This window comes from Bubalus bubalis, chromosome 10 (genome assembly GCF_019923935.1).
Source record: "Bubalus bubalis isolate 160015118507 breed Murrah chromosome 10, NDDB_SH_1, whole genome shotgun sequence".
NCBI classification, from domain to species: domain Eukaryota; kingdom Metazoa; phylum Chordata; class Mammalia; order Artiodactyla; family Bovidae; genus Bubalus; species Bubalus bubalis.
Genome location: NC_059166.1, coordinates 22,235,667 through 22,259,535, shown reverse-complemented (window position 1 = coordinate 22,259,535; position 23,869 = coordinate 22,235,667). Strand labels below are relative to the sequence as shown.

Here is a 23,869-nt window from a genome sequence, read left to right as displayed (position 1 = left end):
CACTATTCTGGCCTGGAGAATTCCATGGACAGAAGAGCCTGGCACGCTAGTTGATGCAGTCACAAAGAGTCGGACACGACTGAGGGACTGACTGACTTTCCCTCTAACTGGTCTAATACAATTAATTGAAGAATTTGATTTTATTCCACTTGTTTGAAATTCCAGCTTCATAAGTTTCTGAACGCCCATTTATACTCATGTCTAAATGAAATTATTCTTGATTAGAGAGAATGCGCAGTTGTAGAGATGCACTGTATCTCTAAATGGCTTCATGTCTTGTCTAACTTTTCCCCACCTATTTCAGGAGGTATGGTCTTGTTGGATTGAACTGCTTCACTATTTGGATCTTGAGACCACCTGGCTAAACACTTTGGAAGAGCGCATGAAGAGCACAGAAGCCCTGCCTGAGAAGACAGAAGCTGTCAGCGAAGCCCTGGAGGTAGGAGCCTGCGTTCTGAGTGGAGCTTTTTGTTGCAGTGAGGCTGAAAGAGAATTCAAATGAGGAACATAATGCCTTTTGCCAGCAAACGCTTTTGCTTCCTCCATGGATTTCGGTGTAACTTGTGTTTTCTTGCATTGCCTGAAATATTCATACCATCATATATTTAGATTATTGGTGACCCACTAACTTAGCCTCATGAGATGGTTAGTTGTTTAGTACAGTTAGATGATTAGTACATTTTAGACACCATAAAGCACTGTAGTGATTCTCCAGATTGTTTTTACCAGTCCCTGGATAAGACTCTGCCTTATGTTATTAGGACAGTTGCTCTCTTGTTTCTTCATGAAGTTATTTTTGCTCCTTAGACATGGCAAGCAGCCACTGTATTTACAGTGGCTCCTACTCTGTTTTCTTCAGATGTGAAAAGTTGGAGGACAGATTGAAAACGGCACTGTTAGAGGCCTGGGATCCTATCCCCATGCCTGAACGTGAGCTCCTTGAGGCCAAGAAATGTGTCTGAATTTTCTGTTGTTCCCCAGTTACCAACACAGCCTGTAGCACATGATAACTTAGTAACTGTTTCTTAGGTGGAATAAAGTGTGGAGAGAATAGATTTTCTTAAAAGAGGAAGATTGTAGCTATGCTTTTAAAACTGTAAGAACGGATAGTGATGAAATGATTAAGTAGATGACTGGATTAAAGGTCAGAAATAGGTCAGAGTTCAGTTCAGTTCAGTTAAGTTCAGTGGCTCAGTCGTGTCTGACTCTTTGCGACCCCATGAATTGCAGCACGCCAGGATTCCCTGTCCATCACCAACTCCCGGAGTTCACTCAGACTCATGTCCATCGAGTCAGTGATGCCATCCAGCCATCTCATCCTCTGTCGTCCCCTTCTCCTCCTGCCCCCAATCCCACCCAGCATCAGAGTCTTTTCCAATGCTAAGTCAACTCTTCACATGAGGTGGCCAAAGTACTGGAGTTTCAGCTTTAGCATCATTCCTTCCAAAGAAATCCCAGGGCTGATCTCCTTCAGAATGGACTGGTTGGATCTCCTTGCAGTCCAAGGGACTCTCAAGAGTCTTCTCCAACACCACAGTTCAAAAGCATCAGTTCTTTTGATGCTTTTGAAATAGGTCAGATGTGGTATCTAAATTCTAGGAACCACATGCTCTGCTGGAGAGAAGATGTCATTTCTCAGATAAAATAGAGTCAGAGGCTGAATGTATTAAAAAAAAAAATCAAAGCTTATTTTAAAAACATATACTTTCCTAACATGAGAGTTAAAATATACATTCTAAAAATGTGGAACATGGAGAAAAGTATAAAGTCAACTCTAAGATAACACTTTAAAACATTTTAGTGTACTTCTTTAGAATTATTTTTCTTATTATTTTTAAATATACATGCTGAAAGGTAATGCTTTTAGTGACGGGATCAAAGGCTTTGGAGCTTAGGAGCCAAGTTGGAATCCTTAGCTCTTTTTTTTACTGTGTGTATGTTGGCAAATTACTTAATATCTCTGAGCTTCAGTTTTCCCATCTGTAATATGAAAATAATATTTAGCCTGATGATTAGATTTGTGTGTGTGTGTGTGTGTGTGTGTATATTGGAGGAGAAAATGACAACTCACTCTAGTATCCTTGCCTGGAGAATTCCATGGACAGAGGAGCCTGTTGGGCTAAAGTCCATGGGGTTGCAAAGAGTTGGACACAAATGAGTGACTAACACACACACGTATATATATGTGTGTGCATGTATAAAACAGTGACTTGCATATTATATATGTTGTAGAAAAATAAGAACCTATTTTTAATAATGTAATTAATAACAGTTTGAAATAATGCTATTTGTATAATAATTGTTTTTTGTTTTTGAACTTTGAATCATACCATGAACATTTCTCTATATAATTAATAATTATTGAAATTATTTTTGTGGATTTATCATGTCATCATTCATGTGGAATTCTCAGTTTTATTTATTTTATCTAATTATTTATGATCTTGTTCCTTTGATAGATTTCTAGAAGGCAGAATTATTTGTTTAAAAAAATGAGCAATTTTATTTTTTCTTCCAATTTTATTGAGATACAATTGGCATATAATATTGTGTGAGTTTAAGATGTACAGTGGATTGATTTGATACACTCATATATTGAAAAATGATTACCACAATAGGGTTAGTTAAATCTCTATTGCTTTACATAATTACCGTTTATTTTTTGTGGTGAAAACCTTTAAGATCTACTCTCTTAGCAACTTTCAAATATATTATACAGTTTTGTTAACTATAATCACCATGCTATATTATTACACATCCAGAATTTATTCATTTTATTGTTGGAAATGTTTACCCTTTGGCCAACTTCTCCCCTTCTCCTCCACCCACCGCCCCCAGCAAGTGCCTGTTTCCATGAATTTGACTTTTTTAAGATTCTACATATATGTGATATCATACAGTGCTTGTTTTAAAAAAGTGAACAATTTTAGGATCATTGATATATTTTGCCTTGGTAAATGCATTATTTGTTTTTCTTTGTCCCTGTCCAGTCTTTAGAATCTGTTTTGCGGCATCCAGCAGACAATCGCACCCAGATTCGGGAACTTGGCCAGACCCTGATTGATGGAGGAATCCTCGATGACATAATCAGTGAGAAACTGGAGGCTTTCAACAGTCGATATGAAGACCTCAGTCACCTGGTAAGAACAGAGCCATGCTTGAGTGTTGGTTAAATGTTTATGATATGGAGCTGACCTCAAAAACTTATACCAAGGGGAAAAGGTGGTAACCAATGGGGCTGCTGAGGACATTGAAATACTAGGTGGGGAGGAGCAGACTTTATAAGGCAGGCAGAACTTGATGATTAAAAAGTTTTTAATTTTGAGATTGTTGCTACTTGTGAACTATTTAATTTTCTTTAAGGATTATATTATAGTTGTATATAAAGATAATAACTCATATTATCCGAGTAAACATTAGAGCCATTCATTGTCTCTTAGATATATACTCAGAATGTATCAAACATGCATGTTCATATCAGTAAGCAAAGAAAGGAGACTGTCTTTATAGAAGGGATAAGTGGGTATTAGAAGTTTTTAGACACATATTAAAAAATAACTGTTGATGATTAGATCATGAATAGCTTCAAACTTAACCCCACAGTGCAACAAATAGTGGTTCGATACTATGCACATCTGTAGAACTTTTTTAAACTTTGGAAAAATAGAGATTTATGTATTCACTGTATTTATAGACATTCTGTTATATTTTGTATTTTTGTTTATAGGCTTTTTATTGAGTCCTAAAAATGCCCTAAATGTGTAATAAATGACATATTTTAATTTTTTCCTTTATTTTAGTATGTTACATAAAAAATCTTTACATTTCCCCCTTTTTTATTGAGGTATAAGTGATATATGACATTTATTAGTTTCAGGTGTACAACATAATGATCTGATTTTTGTATAAATTAGAAATTAATTAGAGAAGGCAATGGCACCCCACTCCAGTACTCTTGCCTGGAAAATCCCATGGACAGAGGAGCCTGGTGGGCTGCAGTCCATGGGGTCGCTAAGAGTCGGACACGACTTCACTTTCACTTTCACTTTTCACTTTCATGCATTGGAGAAGGAAATGGCAACCCACTCCAGTGTTCTTGCCTGTAGAATCCCAGGGACGGCGAAGCCTGTTGGGCTGTTGTCTATGGGGTCACATATTTTATTCAGTCGGACACCACTGAAGTGACTTAGCAGCAGCAGCAGAAATTAATTATCACTATAAGACTAGTTAACTTCTGGTATGATACATAGTTGCAATATGAGGACTTATGAGATCTAATCTCTCAATACAGTATTGTTAACTATAACCATCATGCCTTACATCACTTCCGCATATTGATATATTTATAACTAGAAGCTTGTAACTTGTGATCCTCGTCACCCTTTTTGCCTACTCCCTGCCCCCAGCCTCTAGCAACCACCAATTCTCTGTTTCTATTAGCTTGGTGTTCCTTTTTGTTTGTTTTGTTTTTTTCTTGTTTTTGTTATTTTTTAGATTCCCCATGTAAGTGAGGTCATACAATATTTGTCCTTTACCCTCTGACTTATTTCACTTAACATAGTGCCTGCAAGCACTGTTTATAATAGCCAGGACATGGAAGCAACCTAGATGTCCATCAGCAGATGAATGGATAAGAAAGCTATGGTACATATACACAATGGAGTATTACTCAGCCATTAAAAAGAATACATTTGAATCAGTTCTAATGAGGTGGATGAAACTGGAGCCTATTATACAGAGTGAAGTAAGCCAGAAAGAAAAACACCATATACTAACGCATATATATGGAATTTAGAAAGATGGTAACAATAACCCTGTGTACGAGACAGCAAAAGAGACACTGATGTATAGAACAGTCTTATGGACTCTGTGGGAGAGGGAGAGGGTGGGAAGATTTGGGAGAATGGCATTGAAACATGTAAAATATCATGTATGAAACGAATTGCCAGTCCAGGTTCGATGCACGATACTGGATGCTTGGGGCTGGTGCACTGGGACGACCCAGAGGGATGGTATGGGGAGGGAGGAGGGAGGAGGGTTCAGGATGGGGAACACATGTATACCTGTGGCAGATTCATTTTGATATTTGGCAAAACTAATACAATTATGTAAAGTTTAAAAATAAAATAAAATTAAAAAAAAATAAAACAGCAATTTCACTTTAACAAAAATAAATAAATAAATAAAAATAAAAACCAAAAAAAACCAAAAAAAAAACAAAGTGCCTGCAAGAGCATTTTCCTATTTTGTCATGTTACACATATAGAAAGAAGTAATTTCTTGCAAGATGCATAAGGTATTAGAAGGACAATTTCACTGTTATTGCTAATTATTATTTAAAGTGCAGACCAAAGTCTTGAAGTAGTGCTTTTATAGTTTGCTCTTTTTCTTGGTGGTTAGAACACAAGGGTTTTCTTATATTCAGCCATTTCTGTTTGTGCTGAGAGACTAATGATTACATTTCCCCTCCTGTAGGCAGAGAGCAAGCAGATTTCTTTGGAAAAGCAGCTCCAGGTCCTGCAGGAAACTGACCACATGCTTCAGGTCTTGCAGGAGAGCTTAGGGGAGCTGGACAAGCAGCTCACAACGTACTTGACTGACAGGGTAGATGCCTTCCAAGTTCCTCAAGAAGCCCAGGTACTGCCATGGATGTGAGGGTGTTCCAGTCATAAAGGGAGCGTCTGTAATCATCTCCTCACCTGCATGGGAACCAGCCCTGCCCGCCATTCAACCCAGAGTCAATGAGAGAGGCTGACCTTACAGGGGAGCATGTGGGTTTAGAGTTCCCATAGTTTTTATGTGAGGTCCTAGTGAATGGCCACCATTTAAAAATTCTAATTTTCTTAGCTATGAAATTGGGAAAATTCTGTCTTTGTAAATAATTGGTGAGCATTCGAAATGACCAGTGCAAAGACCTTCATGCACCATGCACAGAGTCCTACAATATGGGTGGCCATATTGTTATTATCCTGGAGGAGGAAATGGCAGCCCACTCCAGTATTCTTGCCTGGAAGATCCCATGGGCAGCAGAACCTGGCAGGTTACAGTCCATAGGGTTGCAAAGAGTCGGACACCACTGAGTGAGTAGGTACATGCACACATTATTATTATGCTGCACGCTGATTAAAGTTTGTATCAGAGTGTGTTTTTACCTGTTGTATGACTCTATGAAACTTAAAAATGACATTCTCTCCCTTTTTTCATCTCTCTAGAAAATCCAAGCAGAGATCTCAGCCCATGAGCTGACTCTAGAGGAGTTGAGAAGAAATACGAGGTCTCCACCCCAGACCTCCCCAGAGGGCCGGACTGCCAGGGGAGGAAGTCAGATGGATATGCTGCAGGTGAGGAGGGAGAGCAGCTTCCTTTTACTTCTCAGTGTGTTGGGCATAAAAAGAAAATGAAAAAGAACTGATGACTTGGATGCTTTTGGTCTTCTCTGTGATGTGAAGAAGGGGCTGGTTGAAGGCACACTGTGTCCTAAGGTGGGCAGCAGAAACAAATTGTTGTTTGGGTGGAAACTATTGGATCTGAGTTTTCTAGTTGAGTTGAGAAGACAGAGCACTGTCGATTTAGAAGTTCACTTTGTGTAAGTCTTTCCATTGACACAGAACTTCCATCAGTACAGGCTTCCCCGAAGGCTCAGTGGTAAAGAATCTGCCTGCCAATGCAGGAGACGCAGGAGACATGAGTGTGATCCCTGGGTTGGGAAGATCCCCTGGAGAAGGAAATGGCAACCCACTCCAGTATTCTTGCCTGGAAAATTTCGTGGACAGAGGAGCCTCGCGGGCTACAGTCCATGGGGTTGCAGAGAGTTGAACATGACTACATGCATGCACTCCATCGGGACTAGTGTGGCTGGTACACTGGGCAGGCTGAGTGCACGGGGCACAGTACAGCTTAGCCCTGTGATGGAAGAAGCAGACTGACTTTCACTTTGAGCTTGTGTTGAAGGGCATTATGAATTCTAGTTTTCTGAACTGTGTTTTTCAGACAGGTGAGAAAATTAATGTGGTTTTCATTACAGTGAGGCTAGCTTAGCCTTTCATTATATTTCATATTGAGACCCTGAGTGTCAAGGAATTCATGACACTGGGCTGTACAGTTTCTTAAGATGATCAGGCAACCTCACAGATTTCTGTTAAGGAGTATTTTTATTGTTCCTTTATCCTACCCCTTCTTGAAGTATGTGTTATGCTAATATTCTCTGCTGAGAGAGATTATCATTCTAATGTGAATTATTATTTTCATTTCTTCCAACAGAGGAAACTTCGAGAGGTGTCCACAAAGTTCCAGCTTTTCCAGAAGCCTGCTAACTTTGAACAGCGCATGCTTGACTGCAAGCGTGTGCTTGATGGTGTGAAAGCAGAGCTTCATGTTCTGGACGTGAGGGATGTGGACCCTGATGTCATACAGACCCACTTGGACAAGTGTATGGTGAGGCCACTGGCTGGTTAATGTGTCCAGTGGGTTTTCCTGTTGCTAATATGGCTTCATCTAGTGCTTATGTACATGGTTTGTTCAATTGCTGTTAGTCTAAAATGTGCTAAGAATAGGGAAAAATGATGAAAAACAGGTTAGAAATTTAGAAGTATGGTCCTTTCCTCCTAGGAAATTAGAAGAGATAGGAGACAGAGACAGCAGACATTAAAATCAATTAGTACAGTGTAAGGAGATCCAACCAGTCCATTCTAAAGGAGATCAGTCCTGGGTGTTCATTGGAAGGACTGATGCTAAAGCTGAAACTCCAATACTTTGGCTACTTCATGCGAAGAGTTGACTCATTGGAAAAGACTCTGATGCTGGGAGGGATTGGGAGCAAGAGGAGAAGGGGACGACAGAGGATGAGATGGCTGGATGGCGTCACCGACTTGATGGACGTGAGTTTGAGTGAACTCCGGGAGTTGGTGATGGACAGGGAGGCCTGGCGTGCTGCGCTTCATGGGGTTGCAAAGAGTCGGACATGACTGAGTGACTGAACTGAAGTACAGTGTAATGAGATAAGGAAACTAGAATAGACATGTATATAACATGATTTAAAAACAAGAGGAAAACATATCTTAATTACAGTATGAAGTTGGGGAAGGCTTTGACAGAATGTGACTAATCAGCTAAATTTGAAAGGATAAATTTGAGTTAGCTAGAAGAACCAGGAAATGGCAACCCATTCCAGTATTCCTGCCTGGAGAATCCCATGGACAAGAGGAATCTGGCAGGGTACAGCCCATGAGGTTGCAAGAGTCGGACACAACTTAGTAACTAAACCACCACCAGAAGAACCATACTTAGAATGAATGTCAGGAATATTGCAATGTACAGCAAATTCATTCTCAAAGAAAGTAAAATTTTAAATATTAATTTATAAAGTTTAAGTCTAAAGTGTGAAAGAAGAAATTATACTTAGAATGGATGTCAGTAATATGGTAGCATAAAAATCATTCTCTAGGAAAATAAAATTTTAAATCACATCTAAACTTAAGATGTAAAAGAAAAAATTATTTAAAAGACTTTATTACTCTTTTATTTTTGAACTTTAAAATTCAGTTGCACAGAAATTTAAAGATCACGTGCCTGAGTATTCACAGTCTTAGAATTAGTGTTCTGCTTGAGAAGAATCATGAGAAAACTGAAGATGACACATGTTAAGAAAAGTCTGGGAAGAGTTCTTTTTGCTTTTCAAAACTGCGATCTCCACATGTCTGTTGCATACTGAAGGTTGTTTGATTACTTAAAAACTGGAATGAATGTAAGGATGAACAAATAGGATGAATTTTTATACATAATATGTGTGCATATGCATGTGTGAATGTACATGTATATTTACTGAATACAGAGATCACCAAAGCAAGCACTGCCCTTGATCTTGTGCCATCTAGTCCAGTGGCCATGCCACATGGGTGTTTCAGGTCAACACTATGATGAACGGAGATAAGAGAACTTGCCCAGAATAAAGCTTTTCAGTTTCAAAGCAACGAGGATGAGGGCACCTCTGAATTTGACCTGTGTAACTTCAACTTCCTATGGTCATATACATATTGATGTATGGAACTTTTATATGTCTTTTCATTATATAACTAACATGTGCTCATTGTGGTAGACTTTGTACTTCAGAGAACTGTAAGAAAACATTGAATCTTAATATTTCCAAATTCCCACAGCCAGAAATAGCCAGCATTAGCTTTTTTCTAGTAATGGCATTTAGGATTTTGAAAAATGTAATTTAAAAAAATGTTAGACATTCAATTTTTAGTCCTCATGTTTTCCCATTTTTGGTAGGAAAAATGTTCATATTATCAAGTACTTTCCTAAGCCTTTAAGATACAGGTTTGAGCCTTTTTTCAAATAAGACTAGTATAATCTCTATGAGATTATACTAGTCTTATTTAAAAAAAAGGCAATCTCTAAGAGTGTATTTTCTTATCTGAATTTAAAAAATTATTACAACCTTGATTTCATCTTACTCATTCTTTGAACCAGATCTGAGAGAGATGAAGCCCTTTGATCTCCATGGTTAGTTTTTAGCTGTCAATCTTTGTCATCCATGTTCTGAAATGGTTCCAGTTACCACATTTTCACTAATATGTATAATTTCTCTGGCTCTATTTTTAAGAAACTCTATAAAATTTTGAGTGAAGTCAAGCTTGAAGTGGAGACTGTAATCAAAACAGGAAGGCACATTGTCCAGAAGCAGCAAACCGATAACCCTAAGGGGATGGATGAGCAGCTGACTTCTCTGAAGGTTCTCTACAATGACCTGGGTGCCCAGGTGAGCAGGGCAGGTGCACTGCCCCTCTGTCTCTCTCATTTATGTATTCTACAATTTTACTTCTGGGAGAAGAATGCTTATTTGAATTTTACGGCATCAATAATACATGTTTTCATTTATTCCAATAATTTTTATTATATGTCTTTAAAAGTGTGTGTTGACTATGAGGGCCACTCCATTTCTTCTAAGGGATTCTTGCCGACAGTTCAGTTCAGTTCAGTTGCTCAGTTGTGTCTGACTCTTTGCGACCCCATGGACTGCAGCACACCAGGCTTCCCTGTCCATCACCAACTCCTGGAGCTCACTCAAACGCATGTCCATTGAGTCAGTGATGCCATCCAACCATCTCATCCTCTGTCGTCCCCTTCTCCTCCCGCCTTCAGTCTTTCCCAGCATCAGAGTCTTTTCCAATGAGTCAGTTCTCCGCATCAGGTGGCCAAAGTATTAGAGTTTCAACTTCAGCATCAGTCCTTCCAATGAATATTTAGTGTTGATTTCCTTTAGGATGGACTGGTTGGATCTCCTTGCAGTCCAAGGGACTCTCAAGAGTCCTCTCTACCACCTCAGTTCAAAAGCATCAATTCTTTGGTGCTCAGCTTTCTTTATAATCCAACTTTCACATCCATACATGACGGCTGGAAAAACCATAGCTTTGTAGTAGTTATAATGGTCATCTGAATTAAATTCACCCATTCCTGTCCATTTTAGTTCACTGATTCCTGAAATGTCAATTTTCACTCTTGCCATCTTCTGTTTGACCACTTCCGATTTACCTTGATTCGTGGACCTAACATTCCAGGTTCCTATGCAATATTTTCTTTATAGTATTGGACTTTCCTTTCACCACCAGTCACATCCACAACTGAGCATTGTTTTCACTTTGGCTCAGCCTCTTCATTCCTTCTGGAGCTATTTCTCCACTCTCCTCCAGTAGCATATTGACCTTATAGACACCTTATAGACCATATAGACACCTACTGACCTGTGGGGTTCATCTTTCAGTATCATATCTTTTTACCTTTTCACAGAATATATTACTATTAAAATGATGAATAGTTACATAGAAATGTATTTTTAATATTTAATCCAGACTAATTTCTATATTTTCAAAGGCTACAGACATTTCATAAATTATTATGAGGAAACTCCACAAGTAATAGTCTCTGTATAAACACAGGTTATTGGTCCTTGGATTTCTAGATTGAACAATCCATTGAGAAATGTTAAAAACATTAGGACTCTAATAAATAGTATCAGGAACTTCACATTAATCCAGCAGGATTTAAAATCCTATTCAGAAACGTCTATAATTTGGACATTTTAGTGAATCTGTGGGGAAGTTTTTAGGCCCTTTATTGTGAATGACTGACTTGATCCATTAAGCTTAACATCTTCTCTTATTGAGAATCTCTTCCCTGAAACCAGACAAGCAAAAACAAGATAAAACACAGAAACAAATGAAGTGAAACATTCTCATTAATATTGAAAAGCTGTGTTAGATAATATATTAGACCCTTCTGTGGTTATTAAATATTAACCAAGTTTCTACACAAGCCCAGAGAATACAAGCTGAAATTTTGTGATCACTTTGAGATTACTAACAGTCATACATTTCCTGGGCAATTTGGATTTCACTTCTGCAAGATTAGATTACTGATGTGATATACTGTATACCATTTTTGATACATTGCACATCTGGAACATGTATGGTAAGAGCTTCTTTTTGAGAGAGTTAATTGCATATGTCAGATATTCACACAGTTATTCAAGTCTGGAGAATATATCTGGGATGAAGATATAAATTTTATGAGTCATATGCATAGAGGTGATAATTAAAATTTTCAGTGATGATGAGATTGCCTAGGGAGAGGATATATCAATAGAGAAAAGAGAAAAGGCCCTGAATTAAGTAAGTTTTGAGGGATTACATCACTTAGGAGGATATTTGAAGAAGATGAGCTTTGGAGAGTGAAAAAGTTGGCTTAAAGCTCAACATTCAGAAAATGAAGATCATGGCATCTGGTCCCATCACTTCATGGGAAATAGATGGGGAAACAGTGTCAGACTTTATATTTTTGGGCTCCAAAATCACTGCAGATGGTGATTGCAGCCATGAAATTAAAAGTTGCTTACTCCTTGGAAGGAAAGTTATGACCAACCTAGATAGTATATTGAAAAGCAGAGACATTACTTTGCCAACAAAGGTCCATCTAGTCAAGGCTATGGTTTTTCCAGTAGTCATGTATGGATGTGAGAGTTGAACTGTGAAGAAAGCTGAGCACTGAAGAATTGATGCTTTTGAACTGTGGTGTTGGAGAAGACTCTTGAGAGTCCCTTGGACTGCAAGGAAATCCAACCAGTCCATTTTAAAGGAGATCAGTCCTGGGTGTTCTTTGGAAGGAGTGATGCTAAAGCTGAAACTCCAGTACTTTGGCCACCTCATGTGAAGAGTTGACTCATTGGAAAAGACCCTGATGCTGGGAGGGATTGGGGGCAGGAGGAAAAGGGGACGACAGAGGATGAGATGGCTGGATGGCATCACTGACTCGATGGACGTGAGTTTGGGTGAACTCCGGGAGTTTGTGATGGACAGGGAGGCCTCAGTTCAGTTCAGTTCAGTTCAGTTGCTCAGTCGTGTCCGACTCTTCACGACCTCATGAATTGCAGCACACCAGGCCTCCTTGTCCATTACCAACTCCCAGAGTTCACTCAGACTCATGTCCATTGAGTCAGGGAGGCCTGGCATGCTGCAATTCATGGGGTCGCAAACAGTTGGACACGACTGAGCGACTTAAGTGAACTGAACTGACTGAGCTTTTAAAAGAGACTAAAGTATATATGTATGTGTGTTTGTGTGTGTGTGTGTGTATACCACATTTCTTATCCATTTATTTATCAGTGGCTATTGTGAATAATGCTGCAGTGAGTATGGGAATGCAGATATCTCTTTAAAATAATGATTTCATTTCCTTTGTTGTGTACCAGGAGTAGAGTTGCTGAATCATATAGTAGTAGTTTCTTTTTTAAATTTTTTGAGGACCCTCCATGTTGTTTTCCATAATTGCAAACTTGACATCTGCTAAGAAAGTAGATCTTAAGATCTGCCTAAGACCTACCACAGAAAAAGGTAACTATGTAATGATGGAGGCGTTAATTAACTGTGGTACTCATATCACAATGTATATGTGTATAAAATGATTACAGTATACACCTTAAAAACATACATTGTGCCACCATATGTTTTATATGCATGAGAAACTACATATAAAAAAGTGGTAAGAAGTGTGGTAGTATACCAGGAATGTGCTAGGTCTGGGAAGCTGAAGGAAGGAGGGTATTTGGAGAATGAGTGTAGGTTTTTGTTTGGAATATTACTGAACAAGGCATCCACTTAAAAGCATACATTAGCTCTTTTGCCATTGGGGTCATCACGGAGCTTAGCAAAGATGATTTCTGTGGAATGATGGAGGTAGAAGCCAGAATGTCATGGCTTGAACACTGTATGGGGGATGACAAATGGTTTTGAGAATTTGTATGGGAAAGGTAGGAGAGAGGGAGGAAAGGTGGGGCCAAAGGAGGAAATTTGTGTGTGTATGTGTGTGTGTGTGTGTGTGAGAGAGAGATAGACAGACAGATGCTTGAGTATGTTTCATCCTTGGTGGGAGTGATTCTGTTGAGAAGGAATGTTTGCATATCTAGGAGAGAGAAGGGATAAATGATTAGGTAAAAGAGTTACAACTTGATACTGCCTAATTTAATATGCAATACATCTTAAAATGTATTGATTAGATCAGCTGAAGAGAGTGTAAATTGTTATAAGTTGAACTGTAAATTATTTTCTTCCTGGTATACCAAAATCTTTGGTAGCATTAAGTTTTATGATGATTGTGTAGTTGCCTGGGCTTGTCATTCAGATAAGTATCATAATATCTTTTAACATAATTCAAATATTTTTCTCCTGAAGTCTGCCTTGAAGTGCTATTAATTTAGAGTCATGAATTTTAATTAAACTCCATAGGAAAAAAATTTCATTTTTAAGAAGGAATTGAATAATAATCAATCTTTGAGACATGCAAGAGTAAAAATAAACTTATAGGATGAGTAAGAAATGCAATCCCATTTTACTTACTAAGAAAATTTGATTTCTATATCTAAGAAAGTTTATATTATTTTATATCATCTAAAAAATTTCATCCCATACATGACATTTCACTCTACTACTTATAATATTATCATCTATACATACATGTACATAAAAGGAGGAACATATTTTCTTGTATATATTGTGTTTGACATCCTTTAAAGTGTCAGCTCAGCATTAGGTTGTGAATCACTTTAGTCTGAATGTACCATTGTGTAATGCCAGTGGTCAGACCAGGCTCAGTCTCATGGTCATGCCGCTCTGCTCATGGCCTTAACCTTTTTAAGCTTCACTGTCAAGTGGAAAAAATAGTGCTGATCAGAGGGTTTTATTGTATGACATGTGTAGATTCATTAGTATAATATGAGAGGCTGGTAAATGTCTGTTAAGTTCATTTTGCTTTCTAACAACAACAGTAAGAACAAAATAGTGATAAAAGTTTGTAATCCATAGCCATTTAATGTATTTTATTTTATTTTATTTTTTAAATTTTATAACTTTACATAATTGTATTAGTTTTGCCAAACATTTAATGTATTTTAAATTAAGCGGTTAATTGTGAAACATATGATTGTAAAAAATCTTGCTATTTCTCCCTCATATTGATGTGTGTTTGTTTTTTAAACAGAATCCCTCATTGAGAGGGTTTTAAGACATCTTCTGCTCAAAATGATGAAAGATGATATTAATTGATTCCTTAATCTTGTTGAAGGGACTGGGGCAAGACCTTCGTGTATATATTTTCCTCACTAAAAACTCATAACAACCTTCTGAGGGCTATATCTCTACCAGGGTCACTTAGGAAGTTAAGTGGTAGAACTAAGATGAAAATCCAGGGTTGCCTGACACTTAACCACTACAGTATATTGTCTTCCTGCAGAAATGCAAGAATGGAGTGATTCTAGGTGCCAGAGATAAAGGTTAGGTATGTCTTGGGGGTTAACTGTGAATCTGTGTGGATCTTTAGTTCATATTTGTTTCCACCCATGTTCATCTCTCTCGTGTTTTTTTTTTTTTTTAAGGTGACAGAGGGGAAACAGGATCTGGAAAGAGCATCCCAGTTGGCTCGGAAAATGAAGAAAGAGGCTGCTTCTCTCTCTGAATGGCTTTCTGTTACCGAAACAGAATTGGTACAGAAATCCACTTCAGAAACTTTGCTTGGTGATTTGGATACAGAAATTTCCTGGGCTAAAGTAAGTTGTAGTTCAGGTGAACCACAAAAATTATCAATGTAACCTGTGGCATTTTGATCAGAGAAACCTGGGTGTATGTCATTTGTCTCCATTTCATACTAAATATCGTCTTTTCCTTTTTCCATTCTTTTTTCCACATCTCTGTCCTAAAAAAGAATAAGAATATTTTAAAAGCAACTAACTTCAGAAGACACACACACACATGTATATATACACATATACATATAATATATACATATGTATATATTAAGATAGGGGAAAGATTTATTGATTGATTTTGGCCACACCGCTCAGCTTGTGGGATCTTCGTTCCCCACCAGGGATTGAACCCGGGTCCTTGACAGTGAAAGTGCAGAGTCCAAACAACTGGAAAGGAATTCCCCAGAAGATATTTTTATCTTGATGCTGAAGAGTTAAACTCACATGGCCCAACAAAGTCTTTGTAGTCATTATACTTATACAGTGTAACTATCATCTTCAAAATCAGTGACATTTTTTGAGTATTCATTCTTCACAAAGTATTGTGCTGAATTTATTAATTCTTCTATAGTAAGTTTTGTACCAGTAACTAATCTTTCTATTGCAAGCTAATTGCTAACTGTAGAGAGCAGAGACACAGAATTAAAAAAAAAAATCAATAAAAGATCAAAGAATTTTCTCTAGTCCTATATTTACTTAGAAATCACATAGATTAGAGAGTTGATTTGCCAGTTCTCTCTTTTGAGGTGGACAAAGAATTGAATGAAACACGAAGTAGTTTTTCTTTTTTTTAACCAAGGCATTCTCTTTTTCTCAATTCATTTTCTAAGAAGCATGTATACTAGAGATAAATGCTGAAAATAAATGATCAGTAGTGTGACAGAGCTTTATATAAAACCCCAGGTATCAGTTTTGACTTCTACGGGTGTCGACTTTTGGGGTGTGAAGAGGGAAGTGCTCTGAGGTGGTGTGATATAATTCCTTAATTTGAATGCTCTTTGGAGTTAGCTGTTGTAAGAAACTCAAGATATTAGTCATTAGAAAGAATGTTCTCAGTTTAATAGCTCATGGAATGTATAATTGCTGTGGGCTGTGTGGAGTAAAAGGGATACATGAAGGAAGTGAAAAACACTGGAATTCATGGGTTACAGTGGATGAATGACAACCAAAGGCACTTAACTATATATTTTTTTTAATTAGAGTTTTTTCAAGGAAATATTATCTTTTTTCTACAATACACTTTGCAAGTCATTATTTTTTATTAGTCCCATGAATCCTATAAGCTAATTGAATGATATTTGCATAGAGTAATAGCAAAAAAGAGACAGGAGCAAAAATGATCTTTGTTCAAAGAATACCCTGTTATCATTTCAGTTTTTTTGTAGGCCCATGTAGACATGGAGGCACAAGTATATCTTTTAAAAAGAATTATATCTAGTGTTTCATTACCTTTTTGAAAAGCAGGTTATATCTTTAACATTTTCTTTTATCTGCAAGTGTTTTGTGTCGCACATTGGAGATAGATAGCATTTCATTGAATATTTTATTTCTTATTGTCCCATTCCTCCATTCATAGCCATTTAAATTATTACCAGTTTTCACTATTGTAAAAACTGCTGTGATGAGTAAACTTGTGGTTAAATCCTAGCATATATTTGTAATTAATTTTCTGAGGATAAATTCTTAGCTCTAAAAATATTGGGTCAAGGGATGTATCCATTTTAAAATCTATACTGGTTATGAAATTGTCCTTGAGAAATGTTTTACCCAACAGCTGTGAGTGAGAATTCCTACTTGCCTGTTTTAACTAAACTTTTGACAATGGTAGGCAAATAACATGTCTTGGTTATTTAATTAGAACATTTTCCTTTAGCATATAGGCCATTTGTAGCTTCTGTCTCCATTTGATCTTATAATTTGGAGATCTTTACCTGTTACAATTATTAAAGCTTAATATGTTGTGTATTGATGCAATTTTTTGCCATCTAGTTTCCTTTCTGTTCTGTATATTTTTAAAACAGTTATTATACATTTTTTAAAGAATAAAATCTTTTTTTTTCCTAATTATTTCTGCCTTTAGTGTTTAGAAAGGCCAACTTTACAACAAAATTACATAATTATTTACTTATATTCTCTTCTAGCTCTTTTATAGTTTCATCTTTTTTACCTTTAATGCTTTAATCCTTCTGGAATTTAGTTTGGTGTATGTAATGAGGTAAGGCTCTAACCCTTTTTTCCCCAAATAGTTTGCTAGTTATCTCAGCACTATTTGTTGAATAATTATCCTTTCCTCACTGATTTGACCTGCTCAATTCATGTATTCTTTTTGTCTGTTACTTTCCTTTATTTTCTGCTTCACTGATCTGACCCTCTGAAAAGTTCTACAAGTATTTAATATGTGGTTCTATAATAAACTTCAGCATGTAGTTAATGACAGGATTTCCTGACTTTATGTTCCTTCCTTTGTATATACTCATATGAATTTTAAAATTATTACTCTTAAATTCTTAAAAAAATTCTTTTAGAAACTTTGGTTTGAATTGCCTTAAATTTATAGATTTGTTTTGAGGGGAATTGACATCTTTACTAAATTAAGTCTTTTTAGTAACATGTAAATGTCTCATTTCCTCTCCAAATTTCCTCTCTACATAATGCTTTGTAAACATTATGCATATATGCCAAAAAGTTTATTCCTGTGTATTTATTTTATTGGTATGTAAAAAGTATACTTTTCTTTTTATTTTAAACTAATTTCTTATAGCTGGTACACAGGCAATATCAATTTTTGCATATTTAATCTTTAATCATCTTTGTGCACTCACATAAATTCAATTAGTTTTTCAGTTGATTCTCATCATTTTTAAGGCAAAGACAGTAAGTAATGATATTTATTTCTTCTGGAACCATTCACTCTTAAATTCCCACTTAATCTTATTTCAGATTTGAAATAATGACGATGGTATATACAAATCACAAATTCACAGTACATTCACATCATTAAAGTAAACCAAATGAAACATCAGTACGTAACGTTATCACCCAATTTTTTCAATGTTGTATTGTCGGATTTAAGAACCATGCATATTTTACAACTCTTCAGTGTATTTCCACCACTATGCTGCTACTGCTAAGTTGCTTCAGTTGTGTCCGACTCTGTGTGACCCCATAAACGGTAGCCCACTAGGCTCCCCCGTCCCTGGGATTCTCCAGGCAAGCACAATGGAGTGGGTTGCCATTTCCTTCTTCAATGCATGAAAGTGAAAAGTGAAAGTGAAGTTGCTCAGTCGTGTCTGACTCTTAGTGACCCCATGGACTGCAGCCTACCAGGCTCCTCTGTCCATGGGATTTTCCAGGCAAGAGTCCTGGAGTGGGGTGCCATTGCCTTCTCCATTCCACCACTATAAAATCATATAAAATTATTTTCCAATGCAAAATTTAAATAGCATCTTCATTCCAGAATTTAATGTTTTTATTCCATAGCTTAAAAATCAGCATTTTCGGTGTAGCCATTTTCTTTACAGTAAAATCTGTTTAGTTTGTGTACTGTTTAAATTTAGTTGCATGTAATTAATTATTTCTTATAGTTTTTAAAGACTATTGCAGCCAATCAGTCCATAGCCACTGAAGGAATGTAGAAAGTTAATAACTGAAGAGAGCATGGCTGTGGGTATTCTGTTTTTCTGTTTTTTTTTCCCCTCCTTGCTGGAGAAGAACACTTACTTGAGAGAAGTATTTTGATGTCTTTATAAATATACTGATAATTAATGAGGCCAAATGAGTCTTACATCTTGACTCACTTGTGATTTTTATCTTTCAAAATGTGATTGAATAATGTGAGACTGAATGTGGACTTGAGCTCCTTGAAATGATTTATTTAAATATTATTCTAAAAAGGTACAACAGCAGTAGGGTAGATATGTGCATGCCACTTTTTGATTGAAAGAACTTTGCAGTTTTAATTTTGGAACCCAACATTCTCTTTATAATTCTCTGGTCAAACTTATAAATGTGAGAATCAAGTTATTGTAATACCATCCAGAGTATTACCATTACATAATATGACAATTGCGGAACCAAAGCTTAGACGTGCTCCTTTTCCTGTGATGTACTTAAGATGAAATATTTTTTGTAATGTTTATAAACAGACTGTATGTTAAGTTACCTAGTTATAGGGTTGTTCAGTTCAGTTCAGTTGCTCAGTTTTGTCCAGTTCTTTGCAACCCCATGGAGTGCAACACGCCAAGCCTCCCTGTCCATCACCAACTCCCGGAGTTTACCCAGACTCATGTCCATCGAGTCAGTGATGCCATCCAGCCATCTCATCCTGTCGTTCCCTTCTCCTCCCGCCTTCAGTCTTTCGCAGCATCAGGGTCTTTTCAAATGAGTCGGTTCTTCATGTCAGGTTGTAGTCCTTGCAAATAAATATAGTGCACGTTCGTTGTTTCCTGTGGTAGTCAAGGAGATAAACTCACTATGAATATTTTAGCATTTTAAGTTCTGGGGTAGTTCTGCTTCGCCCGCTTGTAGTTACTGAAAATGAAATTGATTCTTTATATCTAAACTTATGATGCAGATAATTGTTGGTGTGTAATAAATTTATACTTAAAAATAAATGAAACAATTACCTTTCCACATCTAAGATCATTACAGTCTTTGGTATTCGTATAATTAAATAGTTAACTTTTATTTGAAACTTAAAAACTCTCATGTTAGCAAGTTGTGGAATCTTGTGCACTTTTGACGTGTGTAAGCAATCTAGGGAGTTGTATATATATGGAAGAAAAATATTTTAAAAGTGAAGGTTGTGTAAACTTTTATAATGTTCTGCAAGATCAAGTGGGTCTTGGAATTTTTATTTTCTAGAATATTCTGAAGGATCTGGAAAAAAGAAAAGCTGATTTGAACAGCATCACAGAGAGCAGTGCTGCCCTACGGAACTTGATCGAGGGCAGCGAGGCCGTCTTGGAAGAGAAGCTCTGTGTGCTTAGTGCTGGCTGGAGCCGGGTTCGCACCTGGGCTGAGGATTGGTGCAGCACCCTGATGGTGAGTTGCAGCAAGAGCCTCATGGCGAGATTGTTTCTCCTGAGAATACGTGAAAATGAAGACAGCTTTGACTGGAATTCCAAAGTCTGTTTTCTGTTTGTCACAATAATGTTTTGCTTGTGAATTAATTTCATTTAGACTACCTTTTATATTTTGCTTTGAAAAGATAATAACCAGAAAGAGTTTAAAGTACTTCATTTCTATTAAGTAATAAACCATTTGTGATATACCTAGAAATATGTACTTGAACATCTTACTAAATGTAACTTATTTGCTACAGTTTAAATGGCTTAATATTGTATTTAATTTTCATACTATTACAGACTATGTATATATATAATGTTTGTAATGTTCTAAAATTGGTGTACTAGTTAAGGGCACAGGTTCTAATATTGGATAGCCCAAGTTAAAGTTTTGACTATAAACTGGAGGACCTTGGTCAAGTTACTTAAATTAAGCATTCTTTAAATCTCAGTTTTCTCATATGTAAAATGGACATTATTATAATTTTTACCTCATACAGTTTTTGTGATTATATAGTATAAAACATGTAGTGCTCTTATATAACTAAAAACAATCAATTTTAGATATTATTATGATAATTATAGTAATTGTTAAGTGTTATATGCTATTAATCTTTGTTACACCACTACACAATTAACTAGTATTTCATGAAAATAGTGACCCTCTACTTTCATAATGTTTTCTGTTGCTCTTGTATTAATACTGGCAATGAATACTATATAGCAGCATGACTATCTCCTCCCTCAAAAAGAGTTCTCATCTATAAATTATTATTTCTTCAGATATATCTGAGATAGGACTTTTTCCAAATTCATAGAATTACTGGGTAATGGATAGAAACAGAGAAGAATAAATTATGATGTGTTTCAATATTTATTGAAATCAATCAGAATGTGTAGGGCATTGAAGTTGGTGGGCTTACATCTTGACCTGTCAGATTGATATTCAGAGTTCATCTACAACTTACTATCTTCATAACCTTGTGTTAATTACTTAATTTCACTAAGTTTTAATTTCCCTATATATAAAATGGAATTAAAAGAACATATCTAACAAAGTTGTTAAGTGTTGAATAACAAATGTGAAATCTTGGCTCATAGAATATGTTCTTTAACTATTTTATACATTCATTTTTATTTTAACTAGTTTTATTCCACATTCTCATGGTCCTTACTTCTGTCTTCTGCAGTCTGTGCCTTCTAAATTCTCCTTTCAAATAATATCTTTCTATTTCACTTGACTTATCTGCTTTGGTCTGATGTTTATCAATTCTTAATTAGAATCCAGACCACTGTCAAAACTTTACTTATGTCATTTATTCTCATTTTACTTTTCAATGATTTATTTCATGTTATAGGTTAATAATTTGCTTATTTTTAAACTTCCTTCATCCTATAAAATATATTTCCTAAAAATTGTTAATTTCATCAGAAGGCTTCTGCACTCTTTTTGATCACATTCTAAATTCTTGCTTTTGCCTCAGGAAGTCTGCCCTGTTTTAACTGGCTTAAGTGTTTGCTTCTGTTTTCAAATTTATCTCTCAATCACATGTTATATCATGCTTCAGGAAATATCACTGAGGTCTATGCCAAGTGTCATGTTAAGTGCTGATGGTACTGAGGTGAAAAGACATGGGCCCTGCCTCAAGCACTCAAGCTTTGAGTAGGCAAAATCTATTCAAGCATATTTGAATTACTTTTTTACTAGTACTTCCTTAAATGCTGCTGCTGCCTTAAATGAGTTCTTAACTAATATAATCAAGGCAGGCCAAAAAAATTATTTGTAATATATGAATGAGAAATAGGGATTAAAATAAAATGAAATTTATAAAGAAACTTTTTGCCTTTTATTCTTCAATTTTTCATTATGTTGAGGTCTAAATTAAATGAAAAAGTACCCAACCACAGCTGTGCTTCCCTGGTGGCTCAGACGGTAAAGAATCTGCTGGCAATGTGGGATACCCAGGTTTGATCCCTCGGTTGGGAAGATCCCCTGGTGAAGGGAATGGCTACCCACTCCAGTATTCTTGACTGGAGAATTCCGTGGACAGAGGAGCCTGGCAGGCTACATACAGTCCATGGGATTGCAGAGTCGGACATGGCTGAGTGACTAACACTTTCACTTTTACATCTGTGCATTTTTTGGAATGAGATTTATCCATTGGGGAAGAGCTTTGCAGGAAGGTAGAAGTTCTTGAAATTCAGCATTACTTAGGTCTTTGAAGACTTTTAAAATGTCTTCGAAGATTATTGTCTTAATTATTTCATATGGTTGTATCAGTGTTTTATTAATTCCTTTTTAGAACCATCAGAACCAGTTGGAAATATTTGATGGAAATGTTGCCCACATAAGCACCTGGCTTTATCAAGCTGAAGCACTATTGGATGAGATCGAAAAGAAGCCAGCAAGCAAACGGGAAGAAATTGTGAAGGTAGCAGACATAGAGGATCAGTAACACTTCTGAGAATGGAAGGTTTAGCTGTCACCTTTCTCTTGAGGAATACTTCAAGTTACTTGTACACATGTGTTTTTATGTTGGTGGGATAAACAGAATGAGTCTTTTTGTTTATTTGTTTGTGTTTTCTTTGGTTTTTGTCTTAGCTAAATTTTTGTTCCATTCCTCTTAGGTAAGAATTGGCATCTGAAAGTGCCACATTATGAGATTGTTAACATAATTTTTCCATTGTAATTTAATAAGCTAGGAAAACAGAAAATACTTCTTCATTTTGTCATGCTGCATAGTTGAATGCTGCATCGTTAGTTAACAGCAAAAGTGCTTGAAAGTGCATGAAAAAGTTATTTTTTTCATGACTTGCAACATTAGGAAGAAATTGAAAGTTTCTTCAATTTCTTCAATTTATAGAAAGTTGGAGCAGAACTGACTTCATAATGAGTATTTGGCTTTCATTTCTTGGTGCATATTCCCCCCCGACCCAGCTTTTTAGAGGGATCAGCTGTGAAAAAAAAGATAGTACACTTTTTCAGAAGTGCAGTATGGCAGACTTCTTCACTTTGCTCAGCTTCTTGATACCCTTACTCACTGGTGATAAGCAAAGAAGAAATTTTTGTCTTGGGGACTCCAGAGTCTCAGAAAAGTGCCAAGAGTAGCCCTTATTCTTTCCTGTGTTTTTACATCTTGTTTCAAAGTTGAAGGTCAGACCTAACTTTTAAGAATTCCCCCTGGGAAATCTTTTCTATCTACTGCTCAGGCCCCACCAATCCTTCTTTGGAACTCTCTGACACATCAGACATGGATGAACAGTTGAATTCTGGGTTACAAATATACTCTCGCAACATTTTGCAGACATTACTGAATGAATCTTTTTTCCCCTTCACGTTGTTTATTGATGACAGGAATCACTGCATAATTAAAGATTTGATGAGGAACCTGCAAACAATAAAGAATGTGTCTGTTGCCAGCAAAATAACAATTATTTCAGGTCCTTTAGACGTAACAGAGCTTTTTCATGCCGAATGGTTCATATGAAACAAAACCATTTTAAAGTGTTTAATTATGCATCTATAAAACCTTTAAAGAATGAGATAGATTCCTTTCTTCACTACATTTTCCTTATTTCCAGGACTACATTTTTAGTAAATTTATTAAATTTATTGCATTAAATCACTAGCATATGTTTAACATAACCTTTAGACAATTTTTTTGTAAAAGCCAAGACCTATTTGCAAAGTGTTTATTTCTTTCCACTTGATTTTTCTTAAAGGGAA

The 23,869-nt window shown here is 36.4% G+C and overlaps 1 protein-coding gene across 13 annotated transcripts in view; it reads left to right on the top strand.

Moving 5' to 3' along the window:
- The window catches only part of UTRN (utrophin), a 561,026-nt gene that overhangs the window by 195,735 nt on the left and 341,422 nt on the right, over window positions 1-23,869 (top strand). For all 13 annotated transcript variants that reach the window (XM_025295004.3, XM_045161922.1, XM_044924139.2 and 10 more), the window contains 9 exons: window positions 305-439; window positions 2,991-3,140; window positions 5,476-5,637; window positions 6,213-6,341; window positions 7,261-7,434; window positions 9,608-9,763; window positions 14,927-15,097; window positions 19,940-20,119; window positions 22,446-22,574. In XM_025295004.3, the coding sequence (XP_025150789.3) occupies window positions 305-439; window positions 2,991-3,140; window positions 5,476-5,637; window positions 6,213-6,341; window positions 7,261-7,434; window positions 9,608-9,763; window positions 14,927-15,097; window positions 19,940-20,119; window positions 22,446-22,574 (1,386 nt within the window). The remainder of the gene's footprint in view (window positions 1-304; window positions 440-2,990; window positions 3,141-5,475; window positions 5,638-6,212; window positions 6,342-7,260; window positions 7,435-9,607; window positions 9,764-14,926; window positions 15,098-19,939; window positions 20,120-22,445; window positions 22,575-23,869) is intronic.